General features: G+C 34.5%; 1 protein-coding gene across 1 annotated transcript in view; it reads right to left on the bottom strand.

Moving 5' to 3' along the window:
• Sema1a (semaphorin 1a) overlaps positions 1–24,723 on the bottom strand; it is a 500,910-nt gene that overhangs the window by 230,910 nt on the left and 245,277 nt on the right. Inside the window, exon 4 of the mRNA XM_081745959.1 lies at positions 10,287–10,394. Within this exon, the coding sequence (XP_081602085.1) occupies positions 10,287–10,394 (108 nt within the window). The remainder of the gene's footprint in view (positions 1–10,286; positions 10,395–24,723) is intronic.

Below are 24,723 nucleotides of genomic sequence, written 5' to 3'. Positions count from 1 at the left end.
AATTACATAGTCATTTTATCATCAGCTGAGAGTATTATTTTCTTTTATATAACAGCATGTTTATTTTATGCATGATTTTTCTTTCCTTTTCTGTGCATGTATCATTCGTATTTTATAATGTATTATGTTTATTTTTGTTATTTGCATGTTATTTGTATGGAAATTGGAAGTGGGCAGTTCTGTCTGTAATTTCCAGTATGCAATAAAATTATTATTATTAAGTGTTATTGCAGCTGTTAACGGTTCTTTTTAATTTTAGTTAAAATGATTCAGAGTATATTTTATGAATATTATTATTGAAGTTGTTAATTTTAACGGAACCGAAAATGTTTTCCGTTCCTGGAATCTAATTAAACTTTTAATTCAGTGTGTTTCGAGAAGATAACCATATATTTTGACATCATTATTTGCAAGCAATGTTAGCTAAAAATCGTCACAAACTACAATTGATATACAGCAACTGTGAAATTTAATAATTTCACTTCCCTTTTCTCTGTAATTTCAATTCCATTTTAATATCGGTTTCGGTTCCACAACCAGAAACTCTTTTCACAAAAAAAAAAAAAAAAAAAAAAAGTTCCGGGGCCTGAACTGATTTTCTCGAAAACTTGGTTTCGGTTTAGGTCCCGTGCCCGTAATCAGTTTTCCCGAAAAAAATGGTTTCAGGTCTAGACTCGAAAGCCAGTAAAACTTGTCCTCATCTATTAGTTCGGTTACTGTTAACAACTCTCATTAATATCAAATCCTGCTCTAAGATAATTAAATCTATGTCAAACCAACATCCCTCGACTTAAAGTCACAGGCAATGTTACGTATAATTTTAGGATTCTCTGATTTAGTAAAGTTGAGATTTATTTGTAAAGGAAAATTGTCTAATATGGACTTCAACAAATATAAATCAAAGACAGATTTCGTAGAAGTGTGGTAAGTACCGAAAACCAAGGGTTAACTGAAAATTAACACCCATTAACTCGTCAGTCTAATTGACAAAGAATAAAAAAATTCGCTGATTTGATTCAACATCCCTCTTCAGCGTATGAGACTTAAATATCCAGCATCACACTGGAACTGCCACTGACAATCGACACCAACCCTGCTAACTATACAGTCACTTAAAAACTCTAATGGAGCAGTGTGCAACAGCCGGCCCTCGAACCGCTTCCAGCCTACTGAACCCTTTAATCCGGCCCGCCTGACTCGGTTTCTTATGCAATCTCTTAAACTTGGCTAAAAGTTTTTCTTGAATACCGTAACTAATGTCCGCCTTGAAAATATCCTCCGCGTTGGAACATCTAGTGCAGAATGTCCCACCGAATATTAGCAGACTAGTCGTGTTCCACTAAAATCCTTAACAGCACAAGATGTGCTAGGCATGCCATTTAGGTGCCCCAGCTACTTTTCAGGTACTCGACACTTGGCACATATGATATTCATGTGCTAAGTATGCACTTCAGCTACCTACAGTTTTAGGTACTTGTTACACCTAATTGATATTTGCAACTAGGTACCACAACTATAGCATTTATATACCTGGCTCAGTTTCGCACTCTCACAGTCATTTGTTTTTATGTCGTCACTTGGGATATATATCTGTCATGTTCTAGGTACATCCTTTAGGTACATACTGTTTCAGATACCCTAACAGCACAAGATGTGCTGGGCACGCATCATTTAGGTGTTTTAAATTCATCTCCCACATTTAATGCATTTGCTGCTTCTTTTTCTAAGCGATTGTGTACTAGGAGCAACAAACACATCAACTTTGTTAGATGGCAACTGTCGCCGATCATTTGAAAGTGGCTAATCAGAGTGCTCCTTTAACCGCGTATATTCGACGATAACCGTTTGGGATCAGATAAAATCTGCTTGCCATGTAATTTTATAACAAAATGACGAGTGTCATTTACTTTATTTCATGGTTCTTCCATATTCAAATTCAAAAGACCTCAACCATTTATCCCTCTACAAGTGACGTTCTCTTTATCGCTTTCGTGCCCAGGTCGGAAGAACACGCGGCTAGTAATTCAAAGGTTGGTGGTTCGCGTCCATTTTGGGGTACACTTTTTTTTTACTTATTTAAAGTGTTTTTTAAGACTCATCTTAATGTAAACATATTACGCATATAGGCGATTTAACATATTTTTGGGGAGTAATTTTGTGGTTCATTGATGCTTACGGTATGGGGAATATACCTAGAACATACTAGGCACGTTCCCCAGATAGATGTCAGGCATGTGCCTAGGGGCGGGCATAGACTGTGATTATCACTTGCCATCCATGTGACTTCTCTCTTAGAGATACATAAGGCACATATTGGACACATTCCCATGTGCCTGAAGGAACATGATAGGCATATGTCTGCTATGTAATTGTGCTGTTAGGGATGGTAAATAAATATATTTGAGATTGTTCTGCTTTTCTTTAGTAAGTAAATATTTTGGCTATCGTTATAATAGTTTTTATGTTCTCGTGATATTAGTGTACGACGAAGGATTTTATAAATTGAATATGGCTATTCTTGTGAAAAATGTTGCACATTCTCGTACGGCCCTCGACGGCCTTTGTGGTTGGCCCACTTCCTGTTCCAACTTGCACATGCTTACACTAATATATAATAAACATTGTATATCCTTGCAAAGACGTCTATATGAATTTTTTGTAGAACAGAGATATTGAGTATACAATTTTATTTTTTTTAATGATTTTTATATTAAATCCTCACGAAGTTACTCTTTAATAATAAAACAGGCTGGTATTTTTTCTTTTACCTAGTAATTAAATAGGGAATACAAATAAATTTTAACAGAACAAACACAATATTTCCTCTATACACGGGTGACACACAGTTTAATTTTCATCAGAATTCAACAAAAAAATGTTCATTTTTAATATAGAAAAACTATTTTACATTCTAATAAATTTCACAATCTCATATATATATATACCATCATTCATTTAACACAAGAGAAACTAATGTTAATCTTTTAACAAAAAGCTAACTGTAATAAATCATTATCCATGTTATATTGAATGACCAAATGACACGATTATGTGCAGTAAATATTTTATGCACAAAGGATTCCAATAAATTGCGTATATAATGATGCAAAAAAGACAACAAACCTTTGGCAATTTATTTCTGATAAGAGGACATGTCCATAATAAAAGCCTCCCCGAAAACATAATTTTATTCCTCGTTTTTCAATTCAATAAATAATCAAATACCTACAAACGATCATCAATCGTCTAGACATGTTTTTTTTCTCGGTTTTTCTTTTTTTAACTTTACGGATCCTTCTCTTTTCTCTTCAGACTACATTTTCATCTTGTTGCACCCATCGACAGAGATCAAACAAAACTATATCACTGCAATTGCATACCAGTCAAAACAAAAATACATATATAGTCTAGATGTAGAGATCAACGTAACATGCACACAGACACATACACATTATACATATACACATTATACACATACACAAAACAAGAACCAGCTCAAAGAAGTACAAAACTAACAGATAAGCACTCCGACTGGCTTCATGGTAAAGATGAATTTACAGTAGGAGGAGTTGTAGTGGAATAAGGAAATATACCGACAGCAACAAAGGAAAAATCAGAGAAATGAACATGAATGTGTCAATATTTGCAGAAATTCGTAAAGTTTCCGAAAAAAATTCTGCGTGTGCTAATGTTTATTTTTCTGATTCCACGAAATTTTGTTATTGATACTATGTATATGTTTCTTTCAGTTTTTTTTTTTTAAATACTAAACTCAAACAATATCATAAATGAATTACACCAGCATTTCCAATATAAAATTACAAGAGAATCTACAATGAGAAGCAGACTAAATGATGCATTAAAAAGTAGTTATGGATCACAGCGAAAACTTCATAACTATTGTGACTGTCCATAGCACAATTCAGAATGTAACTTAAAACTAATGCAAGAGGTCGAATCGAACTACGAATATAGTCTGCGCGATTACCATTCTTATATTTATAATATTATACATTATAGAGTTACTACGACGTGATCATTTCATGGAAAACATATATGTATGTTAATGTAAATTTAATATGAATTAAACATAAAATGTGCTGTATCTGGTGTTATCTGAGTAATGGTTCAAGTGTTAGACAATAGAGTGACATGTTAGAAGTAGGATTCATTAATCTATGCGCACGTACTGCGGTTGACAATACAAAACCGTTCCTTTTGTTAACCCATACAAGATGGTGTGCCAAAATCAACATGTAGTGCCACGTAACGTTTAAAAGAATTGCTCACGATAGGTGGTTGTGGAAAAGAGTTGAGAAATTTGCAGCCAGTAGTGGATTGATAACGGCTGATGATGACAAAGTTCAAATATAAGAAGTGGTGATATCTTATTGTTTACACTGAGAAAAAATAGTTCTATCATATTAAGAGCACACCTGTGGCCATTACTGGAATTATGTTCCAATGATGGACTTACCTTTCCTTTGTTTTCGTTTCTTTGAAATAACTTTGAATCTATTAAGTGCCTTTCTTTGATTTTACGGCTGCACATACAAGAACCATGCCGCTTCAAGCACACATTTTTTATGAGGATCATTACAAAGTTCTGCATTTTATAGAACAAAACATGTTGGGATAGCCATCATAGGATGTGCGTGGTGCCCTAAAATGGCGCGATGCGACAGGTAAGAGTCAACACAGAACCAACTGAAAATCAGAATCTGGAGCCCACAGGATCACAGAGTCACCGCCATGTTTCATGGTTGGACGGAGACTTGAGGAACATATGCTTCCTTGGGCGTCCGACATTCATAAGCATGGCTCATTGTTTAAAATACGATGAACGATAAATCATTCAACCATATCACAAATTTCTAGTCACCGTGGTTCATGTTGCATGTTCACGGCACCTTTGACATCGCGCTAAAGCGTGATGGTCTCTCATCAGCGAGCTCATCCACGCAATCCGATTGTGTATGTCCATGTCAAGTATCTTGCGGCTGACTGTGATCGTTGACAAAGGGGCTGTAGGGGCATTGTTTCAGTTACCCCACTACTTGTACTGCAGTCACACGATAGTTCTGAGGGTTAATCCGCTTTAAAGCAGGAACTGTCATTGAGGGGTTTCTTCTGCCTACTGTTTCTCTTGATCGATTTAGTTTTGTTGGCCGTTATCATCTTGGACACTTTCTTACGCGACACACCCAACACACTTTGCTACTTTCGTCATGCTCGCAACATAACCGACTGCCAAATAATTCGTCCTCTTTAAAAATCAAAGAGGTCTATTTTACATTATCACTGTCTGCTCAGTTCATTACATTGTCATTCTACTGCTTCTCACGTAGTTAGGAGTTTGCTCTAACCCACAAGTCTCTGCCTGTGGCCAGCACAGAGATCTGAAGTGTTTCCAATACTAGGTGTTCCAATTAAATTAATGAATATCTGTGTATCTATTGGTATCTACATATTCAATTTCAACTTGACTTCCTTGCTCCTCAAACTAACTTCTCCTATTACATCTTGAACTACTTTGTTGATATTCAACAAGAGAACTACTTCATCGCCGAAACGAAGATGGGTCAGGTCATCAGCCTTTACAATTGTCGTTTTGTCCTCTCAGCTGAGAGACGGAAACACAAATTCAAGTACGTTTGTAGTGACCTTGTGCAAAGTAGTATCGTCCTGTCATACTGTATTATTTACTCTTACAGTCTTTGTACAGCAAGCAGTTGAATATTGAAACTAGCTTTTTACAACTTTTATATAAATTCTTTAGAAACCAGTTGATTTAAGAGCGTTAATCGCCGAGGTGTTAACCGAATACTTTTTCATAGTCAATGAACGCAGCATTTAACAGTAATTCATGCTCGTTGGTCTCTTATATAAGTTTTCTCGCTACTTGAATATGATCTGCTGTGCTACAGCTGCTCCTAAATCCAACTGTTATCTTGGATGTGGAAAGTTGTCTGTTTATCGAATAAAAGAGTCAGTACTTTCGTACACACTTTGCACATTAAAGCGATAATATTAATAGGCATATAACTGCATAGTAGATCTCTCTGTCTTTTCCTATGTGGCAGTATCATTATGGCATTTCTCCATTTCTTGGAAATTCGACAACTTCATAGACATTTAGCACTAAGTTACATTAGGATTCTTATTACTTCTTCCCGAAATGAAAGCAAATCTTTAATTTTACATCTTATGACTACTACTTTTAGGATACAGAACGCATGTGGGGTATAGTGGAAGCAACTGTAAGTGAGAGTGTGGAAAGAAAAGACGTAGAAAAAAGACAAAGATACATTGATGTCCATTATAAGATCACGTGGCCGGATTTGCAACAGAGTCCCGTATCACAAAATATGAATGCTGTAAATTCAGCACTAAATTTCATTATATATATCATATATATATGAAGTGCATCCAGAAAGTAACTTCTCCACGCGTCCCATAGCTAGGAAACCGTATGTTGCGCGAAGCGACTGTGTGTACGTGAGAGAGGAAGGTTCTAGCATGACGCATGCGCAAGCGGAACTTCCCTGGTGCTCTCAGCAGCGTTGTGGCAGTGGTTGAAGATGGATGCACATTTTGGCGCCCTGCTGCAAATTGTCTTCACCAGCAACGTACCATCTGCTTGCTCATGACGTTAGGCCCATAAATTTGGCACAGTTGACGATGGATTTCAATCGGCGCTATGCCCTATGTATTCAAAAACTGTATCACTGCTCGCACTTCACAACCGGCGGAAGCTGGAATACGAACGTTCATCTCCAACCATTGCAACGACGCAACTGAGAGAACTAGGGAAGTTCCGCTGGCGCATGCGCCATGCTGGGACCTTACTCTCTCACATGCACGCAGTCACTTCGCGCAACATACAGTTTCCTAGCTATACCTTGTCGGAATTGGAGTAAATGGTTTGCCAATTTCCCGACTTTAACAGGGAAAAAGCTTTAAAACTATAAACAAAGTGGCTCCTGAGGTGAAAAATTCTGATGAATCGTTCTTATGACTGCTATTCTCAGAATGACATCAATGTCAACAACAATTCAAATATATGTAATACACACTCAAAGCTTTTTTAAAATTACGATTCTATTCATTACTTATTTTTCCCCTCATGTGAAATTTAAGTAAGAAAAGGAAAACAATCTATGACAGGACAAATAAACATTCATTTCAATATTCCAAAGATGTCATTGTCACTTGAGTACTACATAAAAGAAGTTTGACGGCTAGCTTGTTGTGGATTACTAAAATAATTACCAACTCCATTCTAAACTCAAATAGATATATGACTACTATGAGTACCACAAGTTACAATTCATCATCTTGTTCCTTATACCTGAGTTCAAAACGCAAACTTCTATTGTAAACTAACTACTTCTTTAATCCAATCTTATCTTCAAGGGCTTTATAAATTTATGTTGCAGCCTTCTATTTACGATAGATATCAACTTCCGTAATACACACAATAGTTACCATTAAAAAAGGAAAAGTTATTCTTTTTGAAAAATTCTCCTCATGCAACGCCCTTAGTCCATAATTTACTCTTGAACTTCTTTTCTTTTGCTTTCTAGGAGATACGAACGCATGGCTCCTGACTTCCTTCTTGCACAGGACCATTTGACAAAAAGTAATTGTTAAGTTCCTTCCGTTTTTCTTTCAGAATTTTCTTCCCCGAACGAGCTAAAGAAGTGTACAGGTCGTTATCGCAAACACCAAGCGTTCCACTAGCAGAAGAGCTATCCCGTCACCCCTTCCCTTCCCTTATGCTCTCCCCCATAAGCTAACACTGGAGCTCAACTCTTTCAATCTGTTTCTAAAGCTTTCTTCTTGTATTGTTACATTCTTTGCGTTTTCCTTTCTTCTCCCTCGAATTCTTTTCTTTTACTTAACCGCATGAAACACGGCATTCAGACAGCGTTATCTTAGCACACACTGTACAAAGGGGGTCGAAGAATGAATTCCGAAGTATGTATTTTCACAACAATGGTAATGGTGGTTACAAGGTACGATAATCACAACACAGTATCGCTATTTTCTTATGTTACTGTGACCATATATTCTCTTGCTAATACATGCGTATCTGAAAGTCTCAAAAATCTATATACTGCCTAAACAGAAAATTAAAATGAGCTAATGAGGCCTTACGTTTCATGTTGTGCTAACCACAATATAATTTCTTTCGGCGTCTTAGTTGAAACAAAAGATGTTCAAATCTAACACTAACGTGGTTGTTTAAGAGAAGTCCACAGGAAGTTAGCTGCTACACTTTTATCTGGAAGAGCTTTGGATGTAGAGTACTGAACAGATCATACAAATTGCTATTAGAAGAATTATTATGAACAAAAATATACATGTAGTTCATGTTCACAAATGAATATATTAATACCTAACCATTATCATAAATAAGTCTTTGCATAAATTATTTGTAACATAATTAGAATACAGAGTTTTATGTAATATGTATGCTAATAGGGATTTTTTTGTCACTCATTTAAGTTGGCGATACGTGATGTACACTCATGTTCAAAATGATTGTCGCATATCTATAATTGTCTTCTTGTAAGAATATGTTTGATGATTTTGCAGGGTACTTTTAATACTGATATTATCTGTATAATCGGAAAATCTATATTTGTGGTAAATTGCATAGGAAAAGAATTATAAATACGAAAATTAGAATGAGTAAAACAAAATGTTGCTAAATAGACAAGAAAGTTTTATTTTCGTTTAATTATTCTTATTTACTGCTCTTTTGATATGAAATTTGCTACATACATGTCTTTGCCAATTATACACATACTAACATTATAAGAAATACTGGGCACATTCCTTATCAAATTATATTGCTACAACATATTGGTAGACATGCAACAATAATTTTGGACATAAGTGTACATAAGGTATGAAACAAAATGAAATAGCCAGAGAATAGATTTATTACAATTAACATCGCTAATACCTTGTATTATATTTACGGATTATTTTTATTCATCTCAAAATAATTCAGGACATATTTTAATTATTTTTACATAATTTAGAAAATTTATCGTGTGAGTCTGTAATTCGATATTGCTATACGAAGGATACTGTATCATCCTTCTACTTGAAGACTTCCGTCTATATTAGTATTTCGTTTTCTCTCAAACTTCCGTTTAACTACTTGCACTCCTCCCAGCGCGAAACAACATATTTGAGGCCCTTTTTAAAAACCTTTTTCGAAGTCTGTTCTATAGCAAGTTTTGTCATTTAAGTTCTGAAATTGCGCACCTTGCTGAAGTTTATTCAATGTTGGGAAGAAACGATAATCACTGGAAACTAGATCAGGCGAAGAAGGTGGGTGTGAGAGTAATTTCCAGTGCAGTTCTCTTGAAACTTTCTTCGTTCGTCGAGCAGTATATATATATATATATTGCAACAATGGTCGATTATGGAGGTCTCTAGGTCGGAGCTTAATAACGGTATGTATAACTACCTTGCGAATAACCTGCATACTAAATTTTGGAAAGATACGCTACACGCGCTGATTTACCACGCGTCTTACACATATAGTGGCGCAAGAAGTATGAACAAAGGACATCAAGACCAGTTTCACCGTGAGAAACTTATGAACTTAAAAAAATGGTAATCAGGATTAAATAACTTAAAAAAGTGAATTTGGCATCTCTTAAGCTACCTCGAGTTAAGAAATTAAATAACAGAAATAATTACCACAATAATAATGAATAATTATGTGACAAGGAATTCTTTAAATGCTCTTTTAATTAGATGACAATTAAAGTAATGTAATATTAAGTCTGCTATTGTATTGGCGACAGGGAACGGTGAAAAAAGAAATGTATTTATGACGCCAATATAACGACTGATATACCAAAGCAAAAGATACGACACATAGGTATTTATCTCAATTTCCTCTTTTATAATGGGAAGTCATTGTCTCCTAGTTTGGCATGCAATTACTGCACTTTAATAAGGTAACAATTACGAAAAGTAGTATTGTATACTTACCTAATTGTTATGTTAATAAATAGAATATTGTCAGACGTATAAAACAGTCTTACATGATAATTTCTGTGATGGGATGTAATTACTCATTTAAATAATTATAAATCAGTCTCCACGGCCGTAATTTTGACAGCCTTGTGGAACCTTATCGTTGCCGCTTAGAAAAAAAGACTCTTAATTGATTAAAATATGCAATGTTCACAACATTAGGTCAATAATTATTCCTAATAACATGTTTTTTTTTTCTAAAAAAAAAATCGAACGCTTACCTGCACTATGTATTCCCGACACACAGGTTTAAAAGAATTCGTACCACATATCAAGAATTTTCCTGGATCCATTTTAACCAGGATTCTGATGTAGTTTTGGCAGTTCTCCTGAAAAGAAATAAAAGAAAAAATGTATTAAAACTCATGTGGCAGCAAACTCTATCTGAGCTCTATCTAATTTTCCTACTTTAACAGAAGTAATGTTTCCTCTCCCATCTTGCGTCCTTAACTCCCAAAATTTTAATTTGATTTTTAAGTTCTGAGGGTTCCTCTTCTCTCGCTCCGCCCTCAAATAGTCGTAGGTTGATAGAATCTCATAAAACATTCCACGAGTAAAAGCACCCTTCCGCTGGAAAACATCCACTAGGCCAAAAAGATTTCTCAGCGTTACTATACCCGACACAGGGAGGAAAATTTAAGAGAGAAAGATAGAAATGAATTAAAATCTCCCTCGGGAGGATCGGTGGTTAGTGTGACACGCTTGGAACACAATTTTCAAATAATAATTAAAAGAAAATGCTGAAGAAGGGAAAACTGGATAAAACATCAAAAGTTTTCCTAGTTCACTATTATACGAGACAAATAAAGAAATATATTATTTTTTATAAGGCTAATATAGTTGAAAATCTTAATTGTCTACAAAATTTGGCGGCTTTCGGATACATAAAAGCTGAACCTAAGAATATTAGAAAAAATGAAACACATCTTTTTTTTTTAAAAAAAAATCTTAAACATGCTTTCTTCTTTAAAAAATAACAAACAGAATAAAACAAATCGTACTGAAAAGTATAAATATAATTCTGTTTTCAATAAAATTACTTTTATAAAAATCTATTTATGCAATTTCAAATTTTTACGATTTTTCGTAACACATTTTTTTAAAAAAACAAACAAGCTTTCTTTAAGAAAAAACAGAATAAAATAAATCGTACTAAACAGTAAAAATATTTTTAAAATGTGCTATTAAAAGAATAAAACAAATATTACTACAACTTTTTTTAAATGTTCTGTTTTCAAGAAAATTATTTTTATAAAAATCTATTTATGTAGAATTAAAAAGAAAAACACGGAGAGTTTTCTTATACAATCAATTTATAAATTCCTCAATTCTCATTTATATCGAGTGATTGATATAACAACGCTTCCCATGTTTTTCTTTTAGTTATGCATAAATAGATTTTCAAAAAGTAATCGTCTTGAAAACAAAATATTTTTAAAATTTTTTTTAGTATGATTTGTTTTAATTTGTTTGTCATTTTTAAAAGAAAGCGTGTTTTTTAAAAATAATTTATTGCATTTTCAAATGTGTTATGAAAAATCTTGAAAATCTGAAATTGTTCTAACTTGTGTTAACTTCTATGAACTAGACATCTCACTTTCCCCAAGGGTAAAAACTAGTTGATTACCAAAAGGATAATATTGATCTTTAAAATCAAACAAGCAATCCAACAACAATTTAAGCGCCAAGCTTCAAAATCACATGTTTTACTCCAGGGCTAGCAGCATTCACTGGCCCATTGAATAATACGTGAAGTGAAGTGTGCATAACATATATGCACATGGCTCCCCAACAATAGACCAAGTTTGCACAAAATATATGCACATGGCACTAAAAGTGTTTAAAAAATACAGACATATATATAGAAGTAACAATGGGATATTGCATCACTCAATTTAGTCGCTGGGCAAAAAGATTATATGATGTCGGGAAATGAAATAAGTTAAGATTGCGAGATTTGAGGACACGAGTAATCCATTATAAGTTAAAGGAAAACATCTGAAAGAAAAAAGAAAGAAAAAGGAAAAAGAAAAGAAAGAACGAAAACTACAATAAATCCGAAATTTTAATAAAGCATTTAATTGTCTGACAACTTATGAATTAAAAACAAAAAGATGTAAGTAAACGATCAAATGTTTTGCTTGGTAGACTATAGCAGTAGGATCATAAGTGCATATTCTTTGAAGATTAATATATTATTTCTAACTTAGCTGAAACGCCCGTTCTTCACACGGGAAGAAAGGTTATGGAACATGTTTGAAAGAAATATTTTGAGCCTCCTTATCTCCCTTAGGACGTGTATTTAAGTGGAAATGAAATTATAGAAATTTAGCTCGACCCAAATACTAACTACATTCAAACGGTGTATACGTTTGTTAACATTCTACCCAATTCATCTTAGGGTATGCATTTCAAAGTGTAATGAAAAAAAGAAAAAGATCAACTCTCAGGTGCTAAGTGCAAAAGTTACTTTTAAATGGTTTAACCGTTTCCTCATTTCCGCTCTTTTATGAACACCAAGTGGAAAAATTAAAATATTATAGAAACTGCCCCTTTCAACCCTCTTTGAAACAGAATTTTCTAAAAGGCTGGAGCAAATATCCACTTATTTTTAATAATAAATTTATATATCACATTTCACATGGGGGAATACAAAGATACTCTATTTGCATCAATTTTGAATCCCGCATCAAAGCCTTAATCAAAACATGATAAAAAAATCCATTTTGAAGCAGGTATTAAGTATCTACAAAATTTCACTTCAAACAGTTTAGTCATTTAACCATGATGCGATCACAAACAAGATGTCTTCTATTTTTATTTCTATTGATAGGTTCCTGCTAAGTGCATATAAAATCCAGGGATATAACGAATGTTCTGGAGACAAAGAATATTAAAAGGAATCTTGTTTTATGCAAAAACATGCTTTAATAAAGAAACTTCATAGTTCATTTAAAAAAAAATAACTTCAAATGGCAAAAAATATCATTGCACAAAATAATAAAAACCCTTTACAAGAGATCAGAATTGTATACAATCGTTGCTTAAACAGACTTTTATTAAAATACAAACGAGGTATTCAAAAACTATTTTTAAAGAGGGTTAAGAGATGAAACAAAATATATGAAGTCTCAACAAATATTTTATCCTATATAATAGTATACATTAAAAAAAATAAATAGAAAATACAGAACTGAATGACAAGATAAAATGTAAACACAGAAACAAAAGAATAATAATAACATATGGGGTCAAGGAATACTCCATTGTTATCTCTTAACTACAATTACTATTGTCATAGAAAATAATGTTCTCTAAATTGAAAGAGAAGGAAAATAAATTTAAAAAATATTTGAAAGGTTCATCACATATTACATTTTGTAACAGTAAAAAAAATTCTGCTTGAATTTCTGTTCTCTAAAGTTTAATTAAAGTTAACAAAAAAAAAAAATGAAGATGCACATCACACACAACACAAAAAAACATTACCCCTCTCCCCAAACACACAGAAATAATATGTATATAAAAAGTTTAATGAAGATATAAAATCTGTGTATCCTAGATTTCTGGTATCTGGTTGATGAGTTGATTTTAGTTTAGCGTCCCTTTCAGCAGCGAGGCTATATGAGACGTGGACCTACTGATTAACGTGGAATCCGAACCACATGAGCTCCCGCCGGGAATCGAACCCGGGTCTCCCACGCCAAAGGTGCGTACGCTAGCCGCTTAGCCACGGAGAAGCTCAATTTCTGGTATCTGGGTAGATGCAAGCAAGCAATTCAAACCCTATGTGAGCCATATCTTTCAATGTACAATCTGATATAAAATAGTAAATGATATCACACACACACATTCACATATATATACACACCAGAATTAAATGTATAACTACTATCGTACTTTTGTTGAAAAACAGAAAAAGTACGTTAGTAGTTATACATTTAATTCTGGTAACATATGATTAGTTGTTATTTTATTTAATAATTTACGCTTTAACATTACATTATTTTTTTAAAAAAATCTTATCCCATCATAATTATGTGGTTAATGTACGCATCTTTGGTACAGGAGAACCGGGTTCGGTTTCCATGGAAGCTCATATGATTCGGATCCCATGTTAAGGTGTAAGTCCATGTCCCATATAGCCTCAGTTCTGAAAGGGACGCTAAACTCCAATCGAAGTAACCAATCGACCAAATTAAATTTTGTCTAGTTACAGTTAACGATCTCTGAAATTTGCGGAATTATGATTCTTTTAAAGAAAACACACACTTTACTACATTCTTCGTATCAGTTAATAAGTATTGAGTAAGTAATTTCTTTACTTTTAGTTTAGTGTTCCATGATTATGCCCTAAAGGCTAAGGGGAACGGATGATTAAGGCAAGTGAATGATGAGAAAAGAATTAGTGGAATAAGAATGTGCGAAGAAATGGAATTACCCCGAGAAAAGCCACGGACACGATATTGTCTATCACAAACATAGTTGGCAGGGGATCGAACCAGAACCCCACGCACCAGAGGTAAGGGCTCTACCACTGACCTACCATTCACCCTGAGTAAGCAGTTTGTTTCCCAACTTAGCATGATATACACCTAGTCCATACAATCAATAATATTATTTGGAGGGTATGAGCAGTAAAATAGTGAATTTAGGCTTCAACCCCTACACTATTATACTACTCTGCAGTACGAAGGGGTTAAGTTGGTTGCATACATTATGCACTCAGGGCATTATGGAATCTACTGGATTATGGTAATTGGTAATATTTAGTGTTTACAATTACTTATAATTACTGTAAGTTATTAGTTCGCCATACTTGTCAGTGGCGTAACTAAAGGGTAGGCAGGAGATAATTCCTCCACTGTTAATAATTCTGGATACTTTCGATGATACGCAAGAACAACTTATTAGGGGTCTCAACATCGAAAATCCCTTAATTGAAACATGCTACATGAATATTTTATTTATAATGCTTCTTGAGTAGAATACACTAAGGTTTATAATACAACTTGCAATCTGATTATTAACGGACTAATTATACTAAAGCAGCACATATACTATTACACTATACTTTATGCCTATCTTCCAAACATCGAATACCCCACGGATTTCACTTCATTATTTTTAATTTTCACACCACATATGACTGTCATGGCAAAGAAACGTTTCATTTCTTTGTTAACGAACATTATAATTTAAATCACTCCTTATAACTAAATTACATTCCTTGTTAATTTATTTAAATATAATAATATGTTCATTAAGTTCTACACCGTATTCCCACTGACGCAGACTTATCACCGTAACAATGTTAAGATAAACATTGCATATTTGTGAGACAACTGACTCTAAAGAAGTGTTCAACATCTACAACATGTATCTAAACTGCGTACGCGCCTGTAGCGTGGGAGACCCGCGTTCGATTCCCGGCGGGAGCTAATGTGGTTCGGATTCCACGTTAATCAGTAGGTCCACGTCTCATATAGCCTCGCTGCTGAACGGGACGTTAAACTCGAAATCAACTCAACTCAATGTATCTAAACTTTCAATAATTTTTGAAACGACATGAAAAGGTAAAAATAAAATAAAATAAATCTTGCTAATGATGTTCGTGCTTTTGTTTATCAATGCAATACAAATTAAATATATTTTTAGTAACATGCTCATTCTATATGCAATTGTAATGAAATAATAACGGTTGTATAATATTCAATTATAGATAAGAAAGGTTTCCATTTTGTGAAATGGATATGCAGTTTTCAGGTCTATTGTTAAGAAAGAAGTACGCATTATATACCGCATAACAAATGCATACCACGAAACAAATTGATAACAATTAGTATTTCTTTGTATCAGTGATTTTTTACACCACAAAAGAAGATAAAAGGAAAGTTAAACTTCGATTTATTTGAATATGACAAAGAACGTATAACATCAAAAATAAAACGGGAAGGAACTTCGTACCCTACAAGTTTGAGGCTTCGGGGCTGATTTTCGTTCCTACAACAATGTACTCCAACAATGATTCTCTGTACGAGATGTCCCTGATCAGAATTCATAATGTAGAGGGATCAAAAGAAGACATTGGGTGCCGTCTCTCCTGCGAGGGCGCTTTTCTTTATTCTTTTTACCCCTTGCCACTTTCTTCCATTTTTTTTTTTATCATTTTCCTGCCAATTTCTGCCAAGTTGAAAAGCTGAAAATACAGACACGGTATCGATTTATTCACCCTTCTCACTGAAACGGTGGTGTGGATGACGCTGGACCTTTAGTTTCCTTGTAAGACCTTCAAGCATCGAAAAGGGGAAAGTTCTGAGTCAAAAGGTTTCAACGAAGGGTGAGAGGTCATTTTAGGGAGACAGAGCACTTCTGCATTCATGTCAGCACGATCTGTATGTCACCACGTAGGAAGCAAGTTTCTCACACGAATTATTATTTCTTTTTACATATATTGCGTCATCATATTTCTGTCCAATTATATTACAGAATGTCACACAAGTTTCAGTTCCATTTTTTTAAAAAAAAATCGCTGACTCCTGTAAGATATTCACGACAAACGACGGAAATAAAACTTGAGTTTTATGAGAGCACTTTAGTTCTTTCGACTTCTTCCCAGCTCCATTTTCAAGTTCTCTGGACAGGTGTTATTCCTTGTGTCAAATAAAACTTACATGCTGCAGCGATGAATATTGGATTATACATGAAAAGTTATAACCTTAATCAAATATTCGGCGACTAAAAACTGGAATGCATCTAAAAGTGAAGATTAGGAAAGGAAAAACACAAATCTCACAGTATTTGTTGTAAATATTTTTTAAAATTTTATTTGAAATATTCTAATTGAACTTCAAATGACTTACTCTGAAAATCTCTATATTGAATAAGGGCAGGTATACTATTTCCTTAGCAAGAGATTTAAGCGCTACAGTACACTACAATGTAGGATCGCCGTAAGGTACGGCTTTGGCGGCGGCGGCGGCTGCTGCTGCTACTACTACTACTACTACTACTATTACTACTACTACTAATAATAATAATAATAATATTTGATAGTAACATTTAGCAGCAATTGTACTAAAGGTGGAAACTTGTGAACAGCGATCACTAAAATAAAATTCTTCCATAAAAATTCCTTTTAAAATATCAAACAAAAGCATATCAGAAAAAAACCAATGCTAATAATTTCTTTCGTTTAACTTATAGTGACACCATATCTGTAATTTTAAATGTCGTATAAATCATTCGTATTAATTATTCATAAAAAATATCGAGAATTGCTTTTTATGCATTTGCAAATACCAATAATTATAAAGAACTATATATATCACAAATTCTACGTGTTAAAGTTAATATTTCTCCAATAATATAACTACAATATTGTTAAATATCAAAAGTTAAAACCATAATGTAGAGGCATAAAAGATTCGTAATTGAAAGATATCTATTTTAACTTTTTTAAACATAAAAGACAATTCTACTTTCAGGAGAATATTGGAGAATATTCAAAACACCATTAGCCAAGATACGAATACCCGCATTAACTAAAACGTAATTTAGTCACTCATACTCTGTTAATAAATGTCTATAACTGCGTGGTCTATGAACTAGAATAACGTTTCTCATTATATAAGCGAAGTCAACTTGTACCGGGTCGGAGAAAAGAAGTGGCTATTGGTACTCACCAGATAGTGTTGGAATTGTACTGTTCACTCAGCGTCAAGAGGACAATTGAAGAGCTACTTGCAAGAAACAGTAGCGAACTCTGGTCTAGAAAGGATGCCGTAACGACGAGGGGAGCCAATGTCTTGATTACATTATCACTCAAAAAGCATGAATGCCGTAAGCCGACTGGTAGGCCCTAGCTCCTATGGGCTTTTCTATATTTTTAATTAGCGTGATCTATGAAAATTCCTGACAATTAGCATACCAAAGTGCCGTCACAGAGAATACAATATATATATATATATATATATATATATATATATATATATATATATATATATATATATATATATATATATATATATATATATATATATATGCAAAGAAATGAAAGTTGAACTCGTGGTCATTGTTTGCTTGACCAAGAATGAGATAAGTGTGGTCAGAGAAGACAATGAATGAAGTTGAAAGGGAGGCAAGACATCAGATTGCAGTAAATAGTAAGTACATGCTATTCTCAATTATAAAAGCATTCTACAAGATGTGAAAGAGCCGAAATCGTAGATAGAACTGAATTACCGAAACAACTTTTGGATCTTTAATTAAATGGTCGATATTTGTAATAGTGAACTTACAGGAATGAACAATCTCAAAACAGGAAATACTAGATAAAGTTTACTTTAATTGCTTTTAATTAGATAATGATTCATCTCCTTTATTTCTTTTTGTTACCAACGGCTTGTCATTGAAGGAAAAGCATAAGAAATTATTCCAGAATTGAATTGGGATATAATATTTCTCTTACGGAATATTTCCGTATATGTAATGTGATATTTAAGTGCTAGTTTCAGTGTGCACTTTAGAATATTATACAAATATTATGGTGCAATTTATTAAAAGCCTAACGGGAACTTATTAAAAAGAAAAACATGTTTTCCTTGAGTGTCTATATAAACAATTTAAACTTGATTGATGTAATCGATAATCCATTGTAACACTACTTTACATTTCGAGGGTACAATGGAGTGTTTGCACTCTCTTTTGGTTTGTAGGCCTCGACTGAGGTATCGTAGGACATTGTATTTGGGAGATTTCCCTCAATTAGTAAGTCATCATGCTACGTGATGTTACGAGACCAAACACACGCAGGGTAAGGATGGAACGATTACCTAAATTGCTACTACAGAAAACGCAATAATAAAAAGATGATCTTCTCATCTTCTTTTGTCAAGAAAAGTTCTTTTGTAGAAATATTATACTTGGGGTAAAACTAGACAATAACAATCAACTTCTATGAAAATGATTTCTTTCCCCTTGGCTAATGGTGGCCCTCAATATTCAGCCACCCGCTTCCAATGGTTTCTATGTGTAAAACAAAACAACACAAAGTGCCACAATTGGAAGATTTATCCTAGACTATTTCTGCTTCAGTATCATGCCCAGATCTATAAACTCTAGATCAGTGATTCCCAGTTACTTCAGAGTTGCGTACCTCTTTTTTACTGCACCGTTCGTTTCCTTAAAACACTTTCAACCGCTTAAATCTCTTGCCAACGACTTACGTTACCATGTCCTTATTCAACATAGAGATTTCCAGAGTAAATTATTTGAAGTTCTATTAAGTTATTTCAAATATTAAAAAAAATATTTACAACAAATTAAAAGCAAGGTACGATCCCAACACCTTTACATTTGATATCTCCGAAGTAGTAGTACTTGAGAGGTACGAGCAATATTAACGACGACTGAATTACTTTTAGAAAAATGAAATCTTTAAGTTTAACGTCCCACGGTTATGCCGGTTAGGCTAAAGGAGACGGTGATAATGAGAGATGAGTGAAATGGTGGAATGAAGAAAGTGGGAGGAAACGGGAGAACCCCGAGAAAACCCACGAGCACGGTGTTTGTCCACCACAAAGTCCACACGGCGCGAGCTGGGATCGAACCAGGGACCCCAAGCACCGGAGGTGAACGCTCTACCACTGAGCCACCGCGCCCCCCGAATTACTTTTAGAGTAGACCCACGAGTTACGAACATTATCCGTTACGTAACGCTTTTCGTGAACAGAAATGTTCGTATATCAAAATTATTTTTCCCATTGAAAAAAGTGTTCACTCTACAATATTATTAGTGTTTAACGAAAAAAGTTGTCCCGACATGAGACGTATACCACTCAACAGATCTCATATAGCGAAACAAAATGATATATGTTAATGTAAAAGCTTATGTGTAGTTTCAGAGAAAATCAAGAAAAACGGATTTGTTTGTAAATCTAAAAAATGATGCTGAACGAAAACTACGCCGCCTACGTTACTGAAACTGATACTGAAGTATACAATCATCAAGCACTTCATTGTGCCACTAGCAAGATGACAAATGGTACAGTTAATGAGATGTAGCCAAAAGCTGCGATTAATACTGAAGCTTTAACTTCTGTTTTATTAAAACAATGTTCTAAGTTGATACATGTATCATTCAATAGTCACATCAAAGCGGAAAAAAAGGATATGTTTTGGGGATCAATTTCCATGCATAATTTTCGAGAAAATCGATAAGAAAAATGTCATTTTTTATGGTGCTAATTAGGATGTCAATATTTGCCAATATTAATTCGAAGATTTTACTCTGCTGGAACAAAACTGTTTATTTATTTACGTAGTGTATATGTAAAAAATACACTGTCAACTAATAAATTGTTTCTACTGCTGTTCGTATTCCTCTAATAGTGACTCTCCTACTCTTAACAATGACTTAGATATTCCTAACTGTTACACACACCTCTTGTGAAATTACCCGTCCTTGCTAAAGAAATATGGTACTGTATGCATATATATATATATATATATATATATATATATATATATATATATATATATATATATATATATATATATATATATATATATATATATATTACATTTTTAAGCGTTTCTCTGTGTTATAGAATATAGAATGAAATAACAATGAAGTCAAGTAACACTAAATTAAACAAAGCAGTATGCGGGATAAAAGAAGCAAACAGTACAAAAGAATTGTTAACAACAGTACCCTTACATACAACGTTTATTACAGCAAATGCACAAAAGCATCATTGGGCGTGTAGAATTGTGGGTACACGCGTGTGAATGAGTGTTCTTAGCCCGAAACTTTGTTCTGAGGTGAGGAAGGAAAATTGTTCACGAAACTTATTTACAAACCGATTTGTTCACCAAGCGCAAAAGTTGTAACCCATGAATTCACTGTACTTATGTTACAAATACACAGCCCATATAGGGCAAAATCAAGAGAAATCACGCGGAGGCAACGAAAGAGTGCGGCGAGTTATAACGAGCGGAGAATTAGCAACTTTGCACATAGAGTCGTCAGTTAAATTCGTGTCGATAGAAACTGTTCACTGAGAAATATGTTTCATGTTTAGTGTGGATGGTGCAAAGTAAATGCGTACATTTGCCACAACATTCGGTACAGATTCAAAAGGAACGTTGTGTTGTCAAATAATCAAACACCGATGCGTATCTGACAAGTAAACCTTACGTTTGGGTGAATCGAGTTGCTGGCTGAGACACATATGAGAAAGTAGTACTAAATGTGGTCAGTATTTCAGTGAAGTTATAGGTGCGAAGCTCCAGGGGTTTAGGAGATACAGCTACCAGAACATCACATGGAAGTACAGAATAGTCTTCATACAGTTGGAGGTAAAAGCTCTGTAAGACCTCTTGTAACGACAAAAGGTGAATAACAAATATATGGGTACATATTAGGACTAGGAGGAAGTCATATAGTAAGGGTATACCTGACGGCGGCCATCTTGAAATCCGCCATTTTGAATTAAGGTTAAATTTTTAAAATAGGAATAGGGTCATGTGATACATGATTTAAGGCGCAAAATTAATCAAAAGAACAATGGTGACGTTAATTTTGATTTAGGCGCAACTGGTAAAAAGTTACAGGGAAATTAAATATTGTTGCAGCATATGCATTAGTCCTTTGCCCCACATTGTAAATTTTGTGTTAATGATAATAATTAAATAAAATGCAGAATAAGTGGATAAATATTAGGTCCATCGTAAGAGTTGCCTTGGTGGCGGCCATGTTCAAATCCGCCATTTTGAATCAGACAGAAGTTTTAAATAGCGAGCGAGAAATAGACGTGAACAGGATACAAGAAAAACAACGAAATGGCGTGCAAGTACAGCATCAAACAACTAACATTGTAACGCCACCATTGTATTTTTGATTAACTTCTAGCCCGAAGTCATCTATTGCATTATTCTATTCCCATTTAATTTTGTGCTGGTTAATGATAAAGCAAAAATGGTTATACCGATGGATTTATGGTAAAATTTGCTATTAATAAGGTGTCACTGTTATGCGGTTTGTTTAAAACTTTTGTCTGATTCAAAATGGCGGATTTGAACATGGCCGCCACCAAGGCAACTCTTACCATAGACCTAATATTTATCCACATGCATTTTATTTAATTATTATCATTAACACAAAATTTACAAGGTGGGTAAAGGACTAATACATATGCTGCAACAATATTTAATTTCCCTGTAACTTTTTACGAATTGCACGTAAATCAAAATTAACGTCACCATTGTTCTTCTGGTTAAATTTGCACCTTAAATCATGTATCACATGACCCTATTCCTATTTTAAAAACTTAACCTTAATTCAAAATGGCGGATTTCGAGATGGCCGCCGTCAGGTATACCCTTACTATATGACTTCTCCCTAGTCCTAATATGTACCCATATATTTGTTATTCACCTTTTGTCGTTACAAGAGGTCTTACAGAGCTTTTACCTCCAACTGTATGAAGACTATTCTATACTTCCATGTGATGTTCTGGTAGCTGTATCTCCTAAACCCCTGGAGCTTCGCACCTATAACTTCACTGAAATACTGACCACATTTAGTATTACTTTCTCATATGTGTCTCAGCCAGCAACTCGATTCACCCAAACGTAAGGTTTACTTGTGAGTTAGTTTATTGTCGAAACTATCGTTGTACGTAGTTCACTGCTAGTCTAGAATATTCCATTCAAACTATGCAGGTTTGCTATACCCTATCCAAATAAGACAATTCGCGCAATCATGAAGTAGGAGTGATCACGCAGACATTCATTGAACGCAATAATAAGATAGATCGCGCATACCAAATAAGTAACATACGGTATTGTTCGTGAACGACATACCAGAGACAGTAATGAGAAAATGCGCGATAACCATAGTTGTTTGCTGTACATACATCAGCCCCGTAGATAGGAGAGGCCAGCGGGCCACCCCTTTTAGCCCCACTGAAATTTTCAGTTGTTTGTTAGAATATAGCCCCTATATATGAGGAGTGAACGCAAGTAAGCCTCCAGAAAATGATCTCGCTCTTGCTGCCTTAGTGCTCTAGCTACCAGCTTAAGATAAATATCTGTTTCAATGCGGTTTTATTCGCTAAACAAATCTACGATTTCAAGGTTATTTCTTATTTTTGTCGCAAAGTTTATATTTTCATAGTACCGACATCATGTAATATATCTTGGGAAAGACTGCTCTACATAACTACCGCTGCTTGGGTGTTACTGTGTTTTTGCCTATGCAATACACCTATAGTAACAATTTTATTTCTTTACAACGCCAATAATCATCTGTTACTAGGTCACTTGCCTATGCAATACACCTATAGTAACATCAGTTTTATCTCTTCACAACGCCAATAATATCGAAATCCAGTAGCATATATTTAAACGAAACGTAACACAGGAAGATGAGATCACATAGTTATTTCTCAAACTAACTGAAACACTTCCTTCCATTATTGAATGAAAATGACAGATTTTTCATTTCCCATCCCCTGCATCTGATAAGTGAAAGAGTTGAGTTGAGTTGATTTTAACATCTCTTTCAACTACTGTGCTATATGAGACGGGATGTACTGATTAACGTGGAATCCGAACAACATGAGCTCCCGCCGGGAATCGAATCAGGGTCTCCCACATCAAAGGCGCGTTCGCTAATCGCTTAGCCACGAAGGAGCTGTATAAGTGAAAGAGTTAATCCATTTGAGACGCACACACATACATACAACTAGAAGTAAAAACTATGAATGAAACTACTTATATGAGAAATTTCAAACAAATATTATTTGACATGCAAGTACATCAAAATAGGTATGTGTTTTATTTAAAATAAATTAACAGTCGAAACATTTACGGAGAAGCACTCGAATAACGCGCAGCATTCGAATAAAATTACTTTTTCTACTGTTTCAGCGGAGCTAAGAAAAAAGTGTAAAACACTTTGAGATAAACATAAATTACATTTTAAAGTATATTCATTGCCAATTTTTATCTAGCAGAAGCAACGCCAAAATATCCCAGATGGTTGGTGGATACAGCTAAGGACTCTTCTTTTCTTTTTACTGTGCTTCCATCCCCACTACCCACATGAAAACGGAAGAGACACAGAGACAGAGAGAAAGGACAAAAAGATTACTAACCGAAATATCTAGCACGTCAAGAAAATCGAGAAGAATAGGACGGCAAGAGAGCGGTCTTTAAAAAAGAAAACTTTGGTTGGAATTCGATTTTGGAAGAAGGGTGGTAACACAATAAATTACAATCCGGTCCTTCCGTTTTAATCGGGAAAAACGACTTCGGGCACTTTAAAGTATAACCCCAGCTTGAGAAGTATCTCGTGGAGATGGTTTGTCTTCAATGTTATTGGATTGCATATCATCAAGTGAGGAGGAAATCCTCCAGCAAACTATTTTGCCTGGCAGCAGTTCAAACAAAAATTTCCCTCTCTTTTCCCTTCTCTCTTCTCCTTGGATAGCTACCGAAAAGTCTTCTTCTAGACTGTATGTGTATGTGTGTATGTCCAGTCAGGCTGGCCGCTTTTGCGATGCTTCATACGAGTACACTCATCCCCCGCCGTTTCTTCCACTTCTTGGCACAACTCCATCCAAAAAGCACGCTTCCAATGCAACGTCCGCC

Source organism: Thermobia domestica, chromosome 2 (assembly GCF_964235325.1).
Source record: "Thermobia domestica chromosome 2, izTheDome1.hap1.1, whole genome shotgun sequence".
In the NCBI taxonomy this organism is placed as follows: Eukaryota; Metazoa; Arthropoda; class Insecta; order Zygentoma; family Lepismatidae; genus Thermobia; species Thermobia domestica.
The sequence above is the reverse complement of the archived record's forward strand: the minus strand, read 5'-3'. Positions and strand labels throughout refer to the sequence as shown.